Source organism: Pezoporus wallicus, unplaced genomic scaffold, assembly GCF_028554395.1.
Source record: "Pezoporus wallicus isolate ANWC-B61680 ecotype Strahan unplaced genomic scaffold, APGP_CSIRO_Pwel_v1 contig_3573, whole genome shotgun sequence".
NCBI lineage: Eukaryota > Metazoa > Chordata > Aves > Psittaciformes > Psittacidae > Pezoporus > Pezoporus wallicus.
The window spans coordinates 558,503-577,643 of NW_026642425.1; the positions used below are offsets into that span (position 1 = coordinate 558,503).

Below are 19,141 nucleotides of genomic sequence, written 5' to 3' on the forward strand. Positions count from 1 at the left end.
TTGTTTTAAATGTCCAAGTTTCTTTATTAACCTGAGTATAACAAATATAACATGTACACAGTATAAAAATGAATGCAGAGAGTGACAGATGTACAGGTACAATACAGATACATGAACTATACAATGACCAGTTCATTGAATGACAATAATATATTAAGCATTTCATTACTTGGAAAAAGCAAGTTTTGATTGTAAAAATTGTATCCTGTTCCACTGAAATGATACAAAGTACATTCAATACTGAAAAGTGACACAACAGAGTGGGATGAGGGCATGGCCGGGCTAATCAATGTCACCTCAGGTTGGGACTATACAAAATGAATCCACATGTTTCTCTGAAATGAGTTTTACGAACTTAGCAACTAAATTAAAAATTACAAAGTGTTTTGGGGGGGTATTTTTCTCTTAAAAGCATGTGGAACATGCATTTCCAGTAGGACCAACGGACTTCGGCAACATGCAGGGGGCGCAGCCTTGCACAGCTCTATGCCTGCTCCGAGTTGATGGGCGGCAAGTTTTGGTGCTTGAAGTACTGCACGACTTGCTGGGGCAGCTCTGCCAGCACAGCTTTGGCCAGGGTCTCCTTGGGGGCCTGCAGGCAAAAGGGAGCAAACACCATTGTAAGAACAGCCATGGGGACTGCCTGAGCAAATGTGGCTGAGCTGTCCCTGACTCCAGGGTGTGGCATTTCATTTAATGCCCCCTCAAGTCTACTGGCAGCCAGCATTTTATACACCTCTGAAGATGACATTCTATACTACACCTTCCCTCCAGGCGGTAATTCAGTGGTAGGAAGGAATAAAACATCCTGGTTAAGTTAGAAAAAAACTGGTATTGAGTATTTCCAGGTGAAATGGAAAAACACTGATTAGGTGCAAAAAGAGTGAAGATAAATATGGGCTGCTGTTATGCACCCTCTGGCAATCCTGTGCCAGCAACAGCATCTGACCCAGGGCTGACTCCCAGCTGATCATGATGGGCAGGCAATAGCATCTCATTTTGACTTTTTTTTTCTTCCTTGATCAGCTTTTTTCCAAAACACAAGGCTGGCCTGGGCCACCATCCCATAGAGGGTACCCATGCAGGGCCAGTGCCAGCATCACCCCTTTCCACAGACACTGGGAGAGGATGGGGGGGAGTAGGAGCTCACCCCAGCATTAAGCCCTCAGCACATGGCACATGACGGGTGCGGAAGAGGCCTGGGTGGGAGACGCCAACATAGGACCATGGTGAGGGACATGAGCCCAGCATTGGCCTGGCTTGCTGTGGGAAACCTGCTGCAGTGAACTGGTTTTTGGTCTGACCTGCCTGGCAATGACAGGGGTGGCGGTGATGGGGGAATGCTCAGGTGGAGCACGCTATGGATATACAGATCACTGTTGCCCCTGCCTGTGCTTGCCTGCAGCACTGATTTATATGGTCCACACCAGAGCAGCACTGGAGGGATATGGAATCCAGGGCCAAGGTAAGGTGGGCTCTTCCCTCTGTCTGCCTCTCCAGGGGTTGCTCCACTTCCAGGGTCATTTCCAGGCTTGAGACCCCATTCCTGCCTGCAGTTACCCGCCGCTGCCCACACTCACGTTGCGAAAATCCCGGAAGGGCACAAACTGGACAATGTCGCGCACAGCCTCCTCGCCGGTGTGGGAGCGCAGCACCCGGCTATCCCCATCCAGAAACTCCATGGCAGCAAAGTCAGCGTTGCCGACCCCCACGATGATGATGGACATGGGCAGCTTGGATGCCTGCACCACGGCGTGTCTCGTCTCATCCATGTCGCTGATCACCCCGTCCGTGATGATGAGGAGGATGAAGTACTGCTGCAAAGGGGAGGGCAGAGGGTCAAACTCAGTGGGATGCAGGTGCACCTTCACACTGAAGCCAGAGCCCATGGAGTGTGAGCACACAGGATACTTCATACATGGGGGGAAGCAGGTTCTCTGGGGATTTAGAATCACAGAATCATAGAAGGTTCTCTGGGCAACCTGTGCCAGGGCCTCACCACCTTCACAGGGAAGAACTGCCCAAGATCTCATCTCAATCTCCCCTCTGTCAGGTTAAAGCCATTCCCCATTGCCGTGTCCCTGCAGGCCCTTGTCCAAAGTCCCTCTCCAGCTTTCATGTAGCCTTTTCATGCAGTGGGAGCTGCTCTAAGAAGAGAGCTGCTCTCCCGGAGCCTTCTCTTCTCCAGGCTGAACCAGCCCAGCTCTCTCAGCCTGTCTCCAGAGCAGAGCTGCTCCAGCCCTCAGAGCACCTCTGTGTCCTCTTCTGGGCTCACTCCAACAGCTCCACGTCCCTGTTACGTTGTTGACTCAGAACTGGACACAGGACTGCAGGGGGGGTCTCCCCACAGCACAGTAGAGAGGCAGAATCCCCTCCCTTGACCTGCTGCTCACGCTCTGGGGATGCAGCCCAGCACACAAGGAAGTTCTGGGCTCAAGCACACACTGAAACCGGGTTATGGGGAGTTTCTAATTGACCAACAGTGCCAAGTCCTTCTTCTCAGGGCTGCCCCTTCCAGTCTCTGCCCAGCTTGTGTTTGCACTGGCAACTGACCTGACCCAGGAGCAGGATCTTATACCTGTCTTTGAACTATGAGGTTTGGTTTGGGAGCACAAGGTTTACTGCTCCTCAGGGCAGCCACCATCACCCCGCGTAGCAGCTCCCGGACATTTCAGGTATTCGCCCCATTTTTGAAAGATCAAGCCAACAACAAGCCAACTTCCACCCCAAAATGTTTTGCTGATTTACTAATTGAATGTACTTAATGACGGAAGAAAAAGCCTAATCTGTGCAGACCTTCTGTGTCACAGCCAGGAGAAGTTTGAGCGTGGGGCAAAAAGCTCAGGTTGCGGGGTCCTCATCGACATGTTGCACAGATGGGGAGCATCCCCTGAATCCCAGCCCAGTACCTCATACAAAGCTGTAGGTCTTACAGGTATGAGGGAGGATGCAGAGGGTGGAACGGGCTGGGGGGGGGGGGGGGGGATGCCACAGCAGCGGCATTTGCACCACTCCCCAGGGTGAAAGGAGAGTGGTTGAGGCCGGTCCTGCAGAGCAGGCAGAGGATGGGCAGATGGACAAATGGAGCATCCTGCTGGACTCAGCAAAACAATTCTGGGGAATGGGGACCTCCAAAAAGCCTATCTCCTCTGCCTCCGGGAAACGGTTCAATTTGAGCATGTTACACATCTTGATTGTGCTGGAGAAATGACAAAAACAAGCACTTAAGAGCATTAAAGCCCTTTGTTCCTCTCCTCATTCTTTCCATTTCCTCTGAAAACCACTAATGCAGCCATCCCAGAAAAGCCCATTTTCCTGGTCTTCCTCCAGCCCACATCTGAAACCTTCCCTTAAGCATCATCTTGCCTCAACACTCTTCAGTGCTACAATCCCAAGTACAAAGAAGGCTGGGTTGAGCTTAAACATTACCCAAGAATGTGGGCAAGGAGATTTTCCCAAGCAGACAGATAGCCCATTCCCAACCCCTTTGATTTATTAGCTCTGCCTACGAAGCACCCTCAGGGTTTACTTTTGCCCTAAATCCAGACTTTTCAGAGCAAATTAGGGGAAGATGTAGGTCTAAAGAGCAGGACCCTGTCATCCAAGCCTGGAGGGTAAGACTGGGAGACGACCTGCATTCTCTTCCATGTGGCCAGGATAAGTGACTGCAGCCTGACCCTCTCTAGGAACCAGTACAGGAAGAAGAATAGAATCTTGTGGAGGGCAGCTGATAACAGAAACACCTTTAAGCTGATTCCCCCTGGCCTCTGTGTGTGATCAAAAAGAGGAAACCCAGAAAGGAGTATTTCCCTTTGTTCCCTTTTTAATGCAAAATCCGTAATGGGATCAGAGAAAAATGCTGGGAAGTCTGCCAGAAAAGAGGGGACAACAGAGTTTATCACAACAGAGTTTATCACAACATATTTCAGAGGCCAAGTGGGATAAGAGCTGATGATGAGGGTTGGCCACAGCTCACAGCCAGGTACCACCTTGAGCTTCTGCGGCTTGGAACAGGCTGCTAAAGACATGAATAATGAGGCTCACGTGTGAGCAGGACTTGAAGGGATTAAGCAGCATTAAACAGCATGCAGTAAGAAAAGAGGAGGTTTGAATGCAGTGACCCTGCTGGAAAGGTGTTTTAATTCCTGGGAGTTTATTAATCCTTCCCTGAGAGTGAAATTGTGTGTAATCCCTCTGCCTCTCCCCCCCAACACTGACATGTTTTAGTACTGCCATCCCTTAAGAGCAGACAGCTCCCATGTTTGTGATGTGTGTTGCCATGGTAAAACAAGGTTCTTTGGTTCTATTTGAAGTGCTGGGAACAAACAAGAGTGGAAAGAAGAGGAAAGCAGGTCTCGGCAGCCACCGTAGCCAGCAGCATCAGGGGGTCTTTGCTGCACGTGTTGAAGATGGGACCGAAGAGAAGACGACCCCAGGGGAGTTACGCATCAGTAACACTTTGTGCTTCCATAAAACCCTAAGGAGTCACCAGAGGCTTGCCTCTGCTGGCACTACCAGTGCCTGTTATTTAAAATCTCCCTTGATTAAACTATTAGTGCCAGCGGAGGGGTGCAATTTGCATACGATTAGTGCCTTTGCTCAGCACGGAGCCCGTGGGCTTCTCCCTCCCCCACTGATGCCAAGACAGGCAACAAAAAAACCCAAAAGCGACATGGATTTTTGCTGAATTAAACCTAATTCAGTATTTCCTTGTGCCCACAGCTGGGAAGAGTAACAGTGTTCAAGACAAGGCTAGAAAATATCCTCTTGGAAAATATCCAAGAGGAGGTTTCAGGTGTGATCCAGCTCTGTTCCAGGCAGGAATCAGAGAAGCTTCTACCCTGAGGCAGCTCCTGCCACACACATGCTGATGCTCAAGCTGAGCTGCTTTTGGCCATCTAAACCCAGGGACCAGACTTGGTGTCCTTCATAGGCAGCCTGCTGCCACAGAGACCCAAGTAAGCTTCATCTTACTGTCTTCATAGAATCATAGACTCACAGAATGTTTTGGGCTGACAGGGACGTTAAAGCTCATCCAGTTCCAACCCCTGCCATGGGCAGGGACAGCTTCCACTAGACCAGGTTGCTCCAAGCCCCGTCACCCTGGTCTTGAACACTGCCAGAGATGGGGCAGCCACAGCTTCTCTGGGCAACCTGTGCCAGCGCCTCAGCATCCTCACAGGGAAGAACTTCTGCCTAAGATCTCATCTCAGTCTCCCCTCTGTCAGGTTAAAGCCATTCTCCCTCATCCTGTCCCTACAGGCCCTTGTCCAAAGCCCCTCTTTTGTATCCCCTTTAGGCACTGGAGCTGCTCTAAGGTCTCCCTTTAAGGAGCCTTCTCTTCTCCAGGCTGAACCAGCCCAGCTCTCTCAGCCTGTCTCCAGAGCAGAGCTGCTCCAGCCCTTGCAGCATCTTTGTACCCCTAAGAGGACACCCCAGCCACCTCCAGCAAGGCTGGACCACCGGCTGCAGCTCCCAGCACACAAGGGCATCCCAGCACCCCTTCACCACCAGCTTGCTCCTCCAGTACAAGGGTGGTTCTGGCTCCCATGTGACCCAGCATGACTGAGCATGGCTGCACAGGGCCCCAGGGCTGACTAGAAGATTTTTGATATACGGATGTGAATGCTCAGATGGACTTATTAACAGGGAGTTCCAGGACTGCTGTGAGGCTGGAGAGCCTGGAAAAACCTCAAGCCTGGCCCTGAGCCCACTACCACTTGTCCAAGTGGCGTAAAAAAGCAAGGATCAAATTGAGCCTTCCTGTGGTTTTCAGCAATTCCCCCTTAAATATAAAAAACTCTTCAAAGGGGAGTAGCAGAAAGGTTTTCTGGTTTGAATTTGGCCATCAGCCACGTCAGAAGCATCATGGTTTACACCATGGCTCAGGCTTGCTCACTCCCGTTGTTTGCAGGGCTGGACGTGCACCCCCAGAGAGATCTTCCTCCAGCTATTTGTTGTCCAAGGAAAATAAGCCAAAGGTTTGAAGTCATGCTCAGCCTCTTCCCTGTGGCTCATGTTTTCCATATGTGCCAGGGCAGCAGCATCACCATTCTTGTGCCAGGCTCCCCCCCCAGCCCCGACTGTCTGGTCCATCCTGCACCAGGACAGTCCTGCAGCATGCAGGAGCTGTTTTGAAAGGAAGAACCATACTCCTGAGGACTATTAGTCCATCCATAAGTACAGAGGATGTCTCTTTAGAACAAAGCCCCTTGGAGCTCAGAAGATGTTTTAAGAAAAAAATTAGGAAAGAACAAAGCTGTCCTTCCTGTTTCCTGCCATGTACTGCCCAGCACATGGCAGGGACTCCTGAGCCTGAGCTCACACTGGTGCAGTGGTGAATAGTCTGCCACAAATACAGCCTTTCCCTCTTTGAACCATCACAGTCCTCAAGCTCCTCTGAGGTGCCCTTCCCAGGACAGTCTCATGTCCCTGACTCCACTCCATACTGACCTGTTCAATACCCATCACTCAGCCATTCCAGGGGGGGCTTGCAGCCCTTCCCTGTCAGAATTAGGGAAAAATCAATCACTTTTTCACCATTCCTGAAAGATATGAAAGGCTTTGCATTGCCCTGCCCAAAGCCATGGGGATTGCCATTGCCTTATGGGATCTGACAGACTTACAGATGCAGCTTCTTGTTGGGTGGCCTGAGACGCAAAGCGAGCCACGTGGTTGACGATAGGGGAGAAGTTGGTGGGTCCATAGAAGCGGATGTGGGGCAGACAGGCCGAGTATGCTTGAACAATGCCCTCCACACCTTCAGGGAAAGCAGAAAAACCAAGCATTACAGCTCAGCACAGTTCAGGCCCACCACAAGTCCAATTAGGCTTCATGAGCTAATACTGTCATGGGAGCTGAAGTCAGACCTATTCCCCTCCCACCCACCCAGATCCACAGGTTTTATCCACTTCAACTCAAATTTCCTAATATCAGGGCTTTGCTTCTTAGTTACTTTGTAGTAGGTCCTCAGACCTTCTGAGGTAAGAGTGTTCTCATGGTGCCTACAGTCAAAGAAAGCTTTCCTTGGGGTTCCACAGAAATCAGCATCAGACAAAGAGGAAGAGCAAACAGAAAAGCAACTCCTGGTCTCTGAGCAGAGCCAAAACCCAGACAGATGTGGGGCAGAGGTTGTGGAGAGAGGCAAAACAATCCCGCAAGCACCCTCTGAGCTCCCAGACTGTGTTGGGAGCAGAGGGCAGAGACCCTTTTGTTTCTGCCACACCAGAACAAGGTAAATGGCTGCTCTCCTGGAAGGATGCATAGTGTGTAGTTCAGAAATGACCAATTCCACAATTAACCAGCTGACAGCCAGTCCTTTGGGAAGGACCTGACACAGCTAAGAGTTGCACGTGTCTTCTGCATCCCATAATTCCTGCAACAAATCACATCCAGTGAATTCTTTACAGCTACTGGAGAGGAGCTGAACAAAGCCAAGGCAGCAGAAGAGCAGATGTACACAGCCAGCTTCCATGAACTGGCGAGCCAGCAAGGTTTGGGGGCTGCCTGAGCTCCCATTTTGTTGGGGTAGGTCAAACCAGATGACTTTAGGAGTCCATGATGGCCCCTAACCACTTAGGATCTGAGCAGTTCTTCAGCCATGACTGAGACTAGCCCCCAGTTGCTAAATGAAGCATTAGGTCTGAATTCCCCATCTGCTAAAAATGCCTAGTTTCTTGCAGGCTTGCTGGAGGAGAAGACGGCTGGTAGAACACAACAGACATCATAATGAAGGAGGATTTTATGCTGCCTGAACCCAGTTGCGTTTTACGCTGAGCATTCCTACACACCTCCAAATTTTCTCTGCTTTCCTCTGAGCACACCCTTAGTATGTGCTCTGCTTCACTGTCAATTCCTGTCTGAATGCACCTTGAAAAATGGCCAAGGTGTTACAAAGAAATGCAAATGCAGAAGGAAAGACAGAAGACACTGAAGGTATCTAAGGATTTTTAAAGATGCTTACCTGAACAGAATGGGTTTGTGGGATTGAAGTTAATGGCAAATTCATGGGATACCTGTGGAGAAGAAAAGGCCTAAATTAACATGGAGTGAAGAGCAGGTTGCTCACTATCAGTTTAGGTGGTGCTGCAAAGCTGGTTTGGGCCTGGTGCTTCCTTGGGGCAGGACCCCATGGTCACAGATGTTACAGTCCATCTTTCTGGGTCAGTAACACTTAGAGCCCTTTGCCACCCAAGCAGGAAGTAGCAGCAAATATGAATGTGGTCAGGGTTGATCAGTGTTTGAGGATGAACTGGTTCCTTAATCCCCCCATCAGGAGCCACCTGAAATTATTACATCATGCATTCTTCTACAGCTATCAAAGCAGGTTTGCCCATGTGGCTTCCTACTGGCTGCCTAGAGGGAAAACATGCAGAAGGGATGTTCTCAGCCAGCTGGGCCTTCTCACCAATCACTAGGAGGAATTACTTCATCTTATTGCAGGTTATAAAGGGATAAAACTCAATTAACATCACAGGGAGGCCCAGTTCTGGCAGCATCCCAGTTCCCCAGTTCTCTGCAAGTGGTCTGATGCAGCAGAAGGGATGCAGGCACAGAGCAAAATGGGTTGAAGACCTGATCTGGCATGCCAGCTATCATGGCAAATCATCATGGCAAATCCATGGCATAATCATCATGGCAAGGCCAGCAGATGATTATCTTCATCATCTGGGTCTGCATGAGTGTGAAAGGCAGCACAGCAGAGGTGACGTAAATGCTTGGGTGTGATGGACGGCAAGTGCCAGCACAATCTGGGCTGGTTTTCATTGGCCTCCAAGGTAGGTTCAAGATCCTTCTACCACCTTCTTTCAGGCTGAAGGAGATGCTCTCATGAGGATGCCCTGTGGGACACCGGCACCAGCAAGTAGCCTTGCACACCCTGATCTGCAGCGCATTGCACTAACCCATCCAGCAAAACCAAACAGCAGTGCTGGCTGTAATCACAACACCTCCCTCAGCTGCTTCCATGGGAAGAACCTGCAGACAGAAACCACAAAACGCTGGTCAACAGTTGATTTGAACCCCTCTCTGCCAGCAAAGGCAGGGCAGCTCAATGGCCTGGGTGCAAGAGAGGGTCAAGGCTCCTGCCCTTCCGTATGAATCTCGCCAGTGTTGGCTTGGGTCAACAGCTTGCTTGGGGAACAACCATCAGACCTGGGGGGGGTTGGGCATTCCTCACTCTGCTACCTTCAGTTTAGGCACCGTAAGAAGCAAACAGACTCTAAGGAGAACCAAGGATGCGCAACTGCCTCTCCCAGAACGTCTGAAGGTTGAAGGGGACAATCTAGGCTTTCAGGCCACCAGCTCGAGGGCTCTGAAACAAAAAGCTCCCACACTGTCTGTGCCAAAGTTACAAAACAAGGATATTTCTCCCTCTCAGAAGGGTGGAGGTTTGCTGAGCTTCTCAGCCAGGGGAGCAGCTGGGGACATGCGTATTCATAACACTGGCAAAACGACTGTCCTTTAAGGCGCCATGGAAGCAGAAGTCCTCCTGAGACTTCAATAGCAGCATTCATCTGATTCAGACTTTCCAATTATACCGGGCATTGTGTCGACAGAAGCAGAAATTATTTTTGCAAGAGGCTGTAGGGTGGGAAACAGCATCAAAACAAAAGTAGGTCAACCAGAATTCCTCCTCCCATGCTGCTTAGCTGTCGGCCCGGCGGACGTCAACAGCCTGCTTGGGTCTCCCCATGCCTGTTAAGCACAACCAGTAACACTCCCAGCCACCAGTAACCCTGGGTTAGAGAAAAGATGGAGTCTTAAATATGTGACTGTGTTTTGCATACACCCTTTCTTGTAGCAGCCTCAATTTTGGCAAAATATCCAAATTACAATCTCTTGGTTTTCAGTTGTAAAGGGCTCAATTTTGTATTCAAAATTCTGCCATAGGAGTATTTATAGATGAGGCACGCAAAAATATTTTCATGTTTTGCACTGCAAAAGAGGGGTTTCTCTTTCTTTTAAGCTGCAACAAAATGGTTTGGAGCTGCGCTCCTCACTGTCTACACAGCAGACCCCCTGCAGAAGTGTTTCAAAACCTCCTATGGAGTTTTTACAGATTATATATATATATCTATTGGAAAACTCAACAGGAGGGCTTCAAAATAATGAAGAAAATGAAAAAAAAGTAAAAAGGTGATCTTGTTCCCTATCCAGCTCATACTTTGAAAAACAGTTTCTGTGCAGGCAAATGGATTTGGAGCACCTGCAGGTATCACGTTCACCAGTAACTCACAGGGAGAAACTCTTTCAAACCACCCCAAAGGGTAAGACGTTCACCTGCAGCCACCCTGTGCTTTCTTCCTCTGAAGGATGGAGACAGCCGTAGCTCCATCCTTTACCATCAGGAATTAGTGATGTGTCTTGCAGACACACAACCAGAGCCTATGCCAGAGAACTGACACTGCAGAGGGTTGTCTGCCACTTCCCGTAGTGATCCCACCCCTCCTGTGACTCAGTTTCCTTATATATATATAAAAAGCAAATGGAGGCAAAGCCTTGAGGATGGCACATTGGCAAAGACACCAGCTCACTTTGGTCAACCCCATCTCACAAACCTGGGGTGACCGGTGGGGCTCCAATGTTAACCATCACCCTCTCCACTGCTGCCTTGCCTTTGCTCATCCCCCAGAAACCAAAACTCATCTGCTTCCCTCTCCTGTTCCTTTGCTGGGAAACTGCTTGAGGCTCTCTATAGAGCTGACACACGGCAAGATGTTCTTTGACATTTCCAATGAGACTTTGTGCGCAAAACATCTTGCTGCGATGAGTGCCTGGGAAGCGTTGGGGGAGCCATGGCAACATGTGATTTATACTGCTCTTAACCATCTTTTCTGTTTCACTCAGGTTTGTGGGTACAACAGCCACCCCCTGTCATGCCCCTGGGGAGCAGCATCGGCCACGCTGCTCCCCGCCATCTGCCCACTGTAACACTGCCTGCCCGCTGTAACACAGGGCACGGATTTCAGTGACTGCTTTGGCTTTGAAACTACTCAATGAGCTTTGTGATCAAAAAAACAAACAAGAGAATTGGGCAGTGATGCTAGGTGAGCTGGGCAGGGCTGAAGCTCCAGGCTGGAGTGGTGCAGGATGATGCACTAGAGATGCCTCCACTGCTAACCTGATGCAACAGATGGGTCACTCTGGGCATTTGGGTGGGTGACCTTTAGGCACAGGCCAAGCACGTGGGGAGGGAGAGCTGCTCTCTGCTGGAGCTTACACGGGCTTAGACATCATTCTGGGGGAAAAGGAGGTGTTTTTCCTGGTAGTGCTTACAGAGTATCCCCAGGCCTATGGGAGCAGCCCAAAACATTTCTGTGGCAGGCTGCAAGAGGCAGACACAGCGGGAGAAGAGGAGAAGCATCCCTCTGCCCCACAGGCCCTAGCCAGCATCCTCAGCCCAGTACCACCTCCAGCCTTGCAGTAAGGGGTACTTCCAACCCAGCAATGCCTTTCCCATGGGCACTGACCCACACACAGAGGCAGCACAGCAGGATGCTCACTGTGATTATTCACCCATTCCCTCAGCAGCCCAAGCCACTGTACCCCTTCCATCCCCACTATGCTTTCCATTGCTATTTCTCTCCTCAGCTAATACATCCCTGATGGCTGTAAGTCCTTGGAAGATGCTTACCAAGATTTTCCCATTGAAAGCTGTGAAATGACAGACCAGAGACATTTGCCGGCCAAGGAGGATGAATCAGCTCCAAAGTGCACATGGAGGGGTCTCCTCCTGTGGCTGGCAAACAGCAAGAGCTCCCACTTGAGTCACATGAATTTTGGCTGCTGTGAAAGCAGAGAAAAGTCCAAAGCCAGAGCAGGCAGGATATCCCCAGCTCGGTGACTTAACGTGACCACTGTTCTCAGCCCAGAGCAGAGCTCCCCTCCCAAAGAACACAGCAGGCTCACTGAGACTGAACCCCAGAATGAAGCTGGGAACTTCTCAAAAACAACAAGCAGAAAGAAAATGCACATTAAGGGCATGAGCAAAGAGCAGACAAAAGACCCAGCCAGTAATGAATGACAGGGGTGTCCCAGCACACGTTCTCAGCCATGAGAACATGCTCCCCATCAGGCAAAGCAGTACCTGCCCACCTGAGGAGCAGGATGCTCCAACTCAGGCCCTTGCAGGACAAAGATGTCTTTAACTCCTTTGGTGCCTAATCCCAAAAAAAAGGTCATGGTGGTTTTGGGGAAAATCCCTCTGCTCCAGTTCTTGCTGGCTCTGGGGGCTGCATCATGTCAAGGCTAACTAGCTCCTACTCCCCTTCCAGGCTTTGCCACCATTGGACACATTCATCCAGTGGCCTATTCCCCTGCCTGGTCTTGTTCCTGCCTCTTGCCAGGAAAATGAATCAATGCCTGACTCTGCCCATTAATGCCAGGGAGCTGCTGCTTTCATACCAGCTTAGAAGAGAGGAACAGGCTGCCCGTACCCCATCCCCACCTCAAGGGCCACCCACACTGTCACATCTCACTCTCCACCAGTTGAAATTCCGCATCTGCCCATTCCTGCTCTGCCCGGCAGCTTTTCCCTGATCGAGCCAGCTCCGCTCTGCCCAGGCAATATCAGGACAAACCGCTCTCAGACATCCAGTTAGCCACACTTCACCTTCCAGTCTGGCGGGAGCTGGGCGCCGAATCCCAGAGCAGGAAACATCTTGTCTCTGAAAGAGAAGAAGCAAAACAGTGGGTGTATTCACACACAGGAAGCAGGCTGGCACAGCTCTTGCCATGGCCTCCCCATGCTACCAGCTCCCCAACATGCAGCTACAGTGAGTGACAGCTAGAAAAGGAGCCAGCTTTCCCTTCCCCCAGAACACAGTGACTTTAAAAAATCAGGAGCTGAACAGAGACAGAATATATGATTGCCTTTGGCTTTTGATCCTTAGAGAAAACTAAGATCTCAGCTTTGCTTCATTACCCACAGGGATCAGGAGCATCCTCTTGCCCAAACACCTGTATCTCTTGTAGACATGTAACCCTAGAGATTTAAAACAAAAATTAACTATCCATTTTGTCCACAAACGCCACTATGGCAAGACCAAGATTCCTGTTCTGTCTTCTTTGTTGATGTCTAAGAAGATGTTTTTCTGTGTTGTACCCTCAGGGTGACTGGGGAGCAAGGCAAATACCAGCAAGCTGAGGGCATCTGCCTTTGCACCAAGAAAGCACCAAGTGGATGCCCCACCTTCTCTAAGGCACCCTTTCTCTCAACAGCAGTGATGGGGGGAGAGGAGAAGCCTTGTTCTTATCCTGTCCTCCTCCTGCACCCCAATGTATATGGAAAGTTTCTCCAAGGAGCTTTTCAAAGTCAAGGTACTATTTAATCCTAGCCTTGCAGCTGGGACATCGAGATAGCTGCATCCCATCAGCCCCCCAGGAAGTCAGGAAAACATCCACAAAACGGAGAGGAGGCAGAGGGGCATGGTGCTTACGAGTCATAGTCCTGGATGATCTGGCCAACAGCCCAGATAGCTGACAAATATTCGTTTGTCCCCATGGGGTTGATGTAGTGCAAAGAGGAGGGGTCTCGAGCGTTCCCATTGGAGGCTGTGAAGTCAATCCCAACCTGGGGGACAAGAAAGAAGCACAGACCCGTCCTCCATTAGCAGACATCACCACAGACTTGGCAACCAAGCCTTCATTGACTTTGAGGTCAACACACAGCCCCATCAAGATCCAAACCTCAAACTTGAAAAAGTTTAACAGCTCTTCACCTTCCCTAAAAAAAGCTGATTCAATACTAAGTTAGGCAAAGCCATTCACTATTACACCTACATTTTCCACCAGCCAGCATCACAAATCATGTCCTGAAACAGCCCCTGCTGCTGCAGCAGGCCATACCATCTCCAGCTCAGGATCCTCGTTGCCCATCTCCCATGTGTTAAGTTCGGGAACTGAGTAGCTCCATGGACACTAAAGAAGTCAGGGCCACCTGGGCATCTGGATCTCAAGGTCTTTGATGAGCGAGTCTCAACCCTGAGCACATCTTTCCCTGGGGAATTCACTGGGCTTTCCTGAGGACCAGTGTATACTGAGCTCTCAGGGGACTTTGTTGGCAAGGCACTCCTTCTTCTCCCTCCTCAATTAGGCTTGCTATTTAAAGACATGTGTAGAAATACCCATCCCAGATTCAGTTATATCTGGTCAACAGAGGAGATGCTGAACCACCTGATTTGAAATGACTGGGAAGGAAGAGCCAGGAATAGGCAAGCGAGCGGTGCAACTGCTCTCACCTTGTTTGCTCAGCAAATATGCAAAACCCAGAATAACTCTGGGGCTAAATTGAGCTCAGGGGATTCACACGGGATTTTGCTCTGTATCTGTAATGGGAGAGGATGAACTGTGATCTTGATGAGAAAGGACTTTGGCCTGGCTGGGGCAAGAATACAGTCACAGCCCAGGACATGCCACCACTCGGTGCCAGGCTGGCTTATAAAACAGGCTTGACAGGACAAGGGGACATGGTCTTAAACTGGAAGAGGGTAAGTTTAGATTGGAGATAAGAGAAAACTTGCTCAGTGAGTGTAGTGAGGTGCTGGCACAGGTTGCCCAGAGGAGCTGCGGCTGCCTCATCTCTGGTGGTGCTCAAGGTCAGGTTGGAAGGGGCTTGGAGCAACCTGGTCTAGTGGAAGGTGTCTCTGTCTGTGGCAGGGCAAGTTGGACTGATGACCTTCAAAGTTCTCTCCCAACCCAAACTATGATTCTATGAAAACCCAACTTCTTCATCAAACAACCTTACAATTTTGCCAAAAATGTTGTAACACCCATGCCTGTGAGCCAAGCTCCTGCTGAGCCACCACAAGCATGGCTGGAGAGCAAGAGGGAAAGGGAAGCATGATAAGGGGGCCCAGAGGAGTCAGACAAGCAATGGCATAAAGAGCAGCACTGGGGCTACAGGTTCCAGAGGGATGCAGCTGTCTGCAAGCAAGCGGCTGGACACAATGCTCCTCTCCTCTGTGGCTTTAGCCCTTCTCTCCCCAACGCTTTCCTTCATAGGAGGACACCAGCTGCCTTTCCAGGGGGCATGTGCAGCAGGAGCATGTGCAGCAGCTGCCTCCTCCCAGCTCCAGTGTTTCTGAAGTGTTGCACCCATCACAAATCCACCTGGGGTTTTGGACCAAAGATGCCTTGGGCAGGGGAGAAGCCCTCCAGTAACCGGCAGATCTTTAGATGGGGTGTGGGGAGATTTCATTATTCAAGCCTAATTCACACAAGAGCTCTATGCTAACAATAAAGTTCATGATTTTCTCTTCACTCTCCAGCACCACAACCTGAGCACACAGAGGCAGAACAGTGCACAAAAGCTCTCCCAATCTCTCCTGTTCCTATGACAACTCTTCCTTCTCCTCCTACTCTCCCACTCCACCATGTTTTTAGATGAAACAACAAAATACAAACTGAAATCCTCTGGGTGCTCACAGCTCTCTGCATACTGCACCGGAAAAGTTTGGAGAAATTGAAAACCCCGCTTCTGTGTTGTGGTGGTTTCGCTCAGGGTTGTAATGTCCTCAGTTAGTTACTCCTGACAAGCTATGGTCCAGCTTGAAAGAAGGTGGAAATGGCAGTAAAAATGCAGAAAACCATCTCATTAACAGCCCAAAGCCTCTCAGCTGGCTTCAAAATAAGGAGAGCTTCTACAAAAACCCCTGCAATGGGGAGAAAAGCCAGTAACATTCTGAGAAGGGGCAGGGGGTCTTTGTGTAAGTCTGACCTTCAGCCAAAGTCTAGCCAGCTCCCTCCAGGCTACTGGATACACCTGAGCATTACAGTAATGACCCTCAAACACCCCAAACCCATGCAGTTTAACAGCAAAACAAGGCAGCTCCTTGTTGCCATGAAAAGCCACCCAAGCTGGCGCCAAATCTCATACAGAACCTCCCTCCCTGGTTTTGACTGTTAGATACGTGTTACTATTACTGGGCAGAGAGGAGCAAAAGTGCTTACAGTAAACATCAGCTGGCAGCCTCCCAGGATGTAGTCCAGAAAGGAGAAATCTCTGGTTATCTGAAAGAAAACCAAACCAAAACAAGGAGTGTCTCAGCATCTTCACCATTGCAGAACAAAAAAATACCAGAAAACCCACAGAAAGTGCCCAAGCCTGTGTCACTGTGAGGCTGGGCCTTTGGGGACATTCAGCCACTTGCCAGAGCAATGGGAAAAAACACCTGGGACTCCCATGGCACTGTTTTGGCAGTTCACAAGCCATATGAGGCCAAGCAGGGCTGTATGTTGGGTGAGAGCTGGGCTGGGAGGCCCAGACAGAGGTCACTGAGAGCTGGAAGTGTCTGTCATGGTGAAATGAATGGAAAGTCCTCTCCCCACGGCCAAAACAGTCTCATGCCACCTGCAGATCAGGTGTGGGAAAAGCTGTATTGGTGTCATACAAAGGGAGGACTTCAAGATCTTAGCTCAGAACAAAGACCCCTCTCACCTGACCTGACACAGAGGAGTTGGTAAGCACCTAAAGTTTGGGCTTCATGCAGGTGTTGCCCATATTGAACACCTCCTCCTGGGTCTGTGCCTACCTGAGCATAGGGTGGCACCAGGAAGTTAATACATTGGGTGCTCCAAGTGACAAGATACCCAGGCAGAAAGGAAATCACACTTTGATTCATGCTCTGCTGGACCTGCACTTGTAAATGCAAGGGTGCTGGAGGCAGAAGGAATGGGGGAGCTCAGGAAGAGCCAAGCCCAGACAGGGGCTGAAAGAAACATCACAGCATCATACTCACTTTGCAGGAATTGACAATTATGATCCCCGAGTTCTTGTAATTCTTTTTCTTCTTTTGCTTTTTGGGGTTAATGCACTCCATCTCAAGCTGTAACACATGAGGCAGACACCCGTGTGAAAGTGGTGCTGGTCTGTGCTATGGACTGCAGATTCCACCAGCAGCCACATCCCAAGGGCACCCTCCCTCCATGCCTCTCAAAGTGCTGATGAGACAGAAAAGAATCAGAGTGAGTTACAGGTATTTAATGACGGAATTGCAGGCACAGAACCTGCTGGGGATGGGGTGGGTCAAACACATGAATAATTAGGGCAGGCAGTACTCCTAGCAATGACAGCAGACCTGCTTATCCACGAGTCTTCACAACATGCCTTCAAATTCTGCCAAGGCTTTTGTCCAAAACTTCAAGAGAAAGATGGGGACACCTTTGGCCACAAAACCAGTGCAGCATATCACGTCACCTTCAAGCCCCCAAGCCACAGGGTACCCCCAAATCACGGGTACTGCTTCAGACATCTCAGCAGAGCCCAGGACAGCCTTAGCTCTCTCTCTAGCCCAGATGCTTTAGCTACAGCTGTGGCCTTGGTCACTTATGATGTGGGTGGAAGGAGAAAGGTGGCTGGACTTGGCCTCTCAGAACAGGTTGAGGGTCTCAGAGCTAGTACCGAAATCCACCGTCAGCTCCAAGGAGCTCATTCCTTGTTCTTCCCTGAAAGTGTGTCAGCACTTACTGGAAAGGCATCTTGGGCTTTGCACATCCCGGCCACTGAGATCTGAAACTCCCCAATGAAGTCATGTCCTCCATCACTGTCATAGTCGTAACACACCACCTAGGGTGAAGGGAGCACAAACCAGCCTCAGACACAGACACTACCCCTTGCAAGGAGGTCTGCTGAAGTTCCCAACCTTTCCTGTTGAAGACCTCAAACAAGGGTAGGGTTTTTTTGAGGTTTGGGGGTTGTTCTGCTTTGGTTGGTTTGTTTGTTTTTTAATAAACCAGCCATGGGGTTTTAGATGTTTAATGATCAATCCCAGAGGCTGACCACCACCATTAAAGCCAGAGGGGCCCCCTTTACCTTTATCAGCTTCTCCACATCTCCATCGCACAGTGACACCAAAGGCACAGTGAAGGGCTTCCAGGTGGGGTCCAGCGTGTACTTGACCACCTGCAGGATGGGAACAAAGGGATGCTGTTACAACAGACACATCTGCTGGGAGGGACTGGCATGAAGCAGGGACAAGTCTCCAACCCTGGACCAGGTTCTCAGTGGGGCAGGCCAAGCAAGCTGCAGAAGCTCCATTTCAGCCCTCTTTTGCCTTCCTAACTTAGACACAGCATCCCCCCTCCTTCTCAGGCTGTAGCACTTATGAGTTCCAACAGATTCATTTACATTATGTCTCTGAGGCAATTAAACAAACCTGCATGAGAAAACAGCTGCATCAGACTGGGTAGCATGGCCACAACCAAGCCCAGAGCATGGGCACAACCAATTACCCCACCAGTCCAAGGCCAGGAGCTACTATTTACACCCTCTGCTTCCCACTGCTTGCACCTTACTCATTGCTTACTCTCTCCCAGCATTGCAGGGCAGCCTATATCCATCTGGGGTCTGACCACCACGAAGATGGAGCAGCAGAATGCTGCAACCAGCCAGGAAAGCCAAACAGCCCTGGGCACATCCAGCTCTCCTGCCTCATCTGAGTAACATCTGCTGCCTCAGCTGGAGAAATATTAATTGATGCTTTTTAACATTTCCTGAGAAAATACAATTGTTTGCTTAGGTTTCCTTGGTGGAAACAAAGCAAACACTGGCAGGCTCCAGGAATATGCCATGTACCTTAGAGATGCCTGCAGGCAGGTGAAGACCCTGTTTCATGAAGGTGTGGTGCTTTAAAAGAGAGATTCATGTGAGTGTTAGAAAGCTGGATATGGGTGGCAGATTAACCCTTCTGTGTGCAAGGCAAACACAGGGATTGGAGGACTGTGGACCTTTGCAGCTGCAGCAGCAACAGCACAGATGGAAGAGGTTCATGGCTGTGCTGCAGGCAAACAGCAACACAGGACCTGAAACAGGCATCTTGTTTTACAGACAGGCTTTGATATGAGACCAGGTGAAAGAAACCCTGATGCTGCAAGCACAGTTTAGTCAAGAATAGGTAAATTCGTCCTGCAGGAGGCTGGGAAGAGCAGAGGGAGCCCATGCACTCCAAGATGGTGCCTGTGCTGCCAGCCATGCCCTGCAGTGCTTGGAGAAGGATCTGGCACCTCCATTGCATGGCAGCCAGCTGGGCATCCACACTGATGCTTCAATACCACCTGTAATGAGCACCCTGATCCTTCCCTGCCAGGTACCTCCATCATGGCACAGGGAATACCAGCATCAGACCAAGAGCTGGTTATATTT

The 19,141-nt window shown here is 50.0% G+C and overlaps 1 protein-coding gene across 3 annotated transcripts in view; it reads right to left on the bottom strand.

Annotated features, from left to right (window-relative positions):
- The window catches only part of CPNE2 (copine 2), a 52,332-nt gene continuing 33,191 nt past the window's right edge, over positions 1-19,141 (bottom strand). For all 3 annotated transcript variants that reach the window (XM_057430413.1, XM_057430414.1, XM_057430415.1), the window contains exons 7-16: positions 17,813-17,902; positions 17,468-17,566; positions 16,740-16,826; positions 15,952-16,011; positions 13,440-13,573; positions 12,614-12,668; positions 7,964-8,015; positions 6,627-6,760; positions 1,581-1,817; positions 1-592 (exon numbers count right to left, since the gene is read on the bottom strand). In XM_057430413.1, the coding sequence (XP_057286396.1) occupies positions 485-592; positions 1,581-1,817; positions 6,627-6,760; positions 7,964-8,015; positions 12,614-12,668; positions 13,440-13,573; positions 15,952-16,011; positions 16,740-16,826; positions 17,468-17,566; positions 17,813-17,902 (1,056 nt within the window). In that variant the 3' untranslated portion in view covers positions 1-484. The remainder of the gene's footprint in view (positions 593-1,580; positions 1,818-6,626; positions 6,761-7,963; positions 8,016-12,613; positions 12,669-13,439; positions 13,574-15,951; positions 16,012-16,739; positions 16,827-17,467; positions 17,567-17,812; positions 17,903-19,141) is intronic.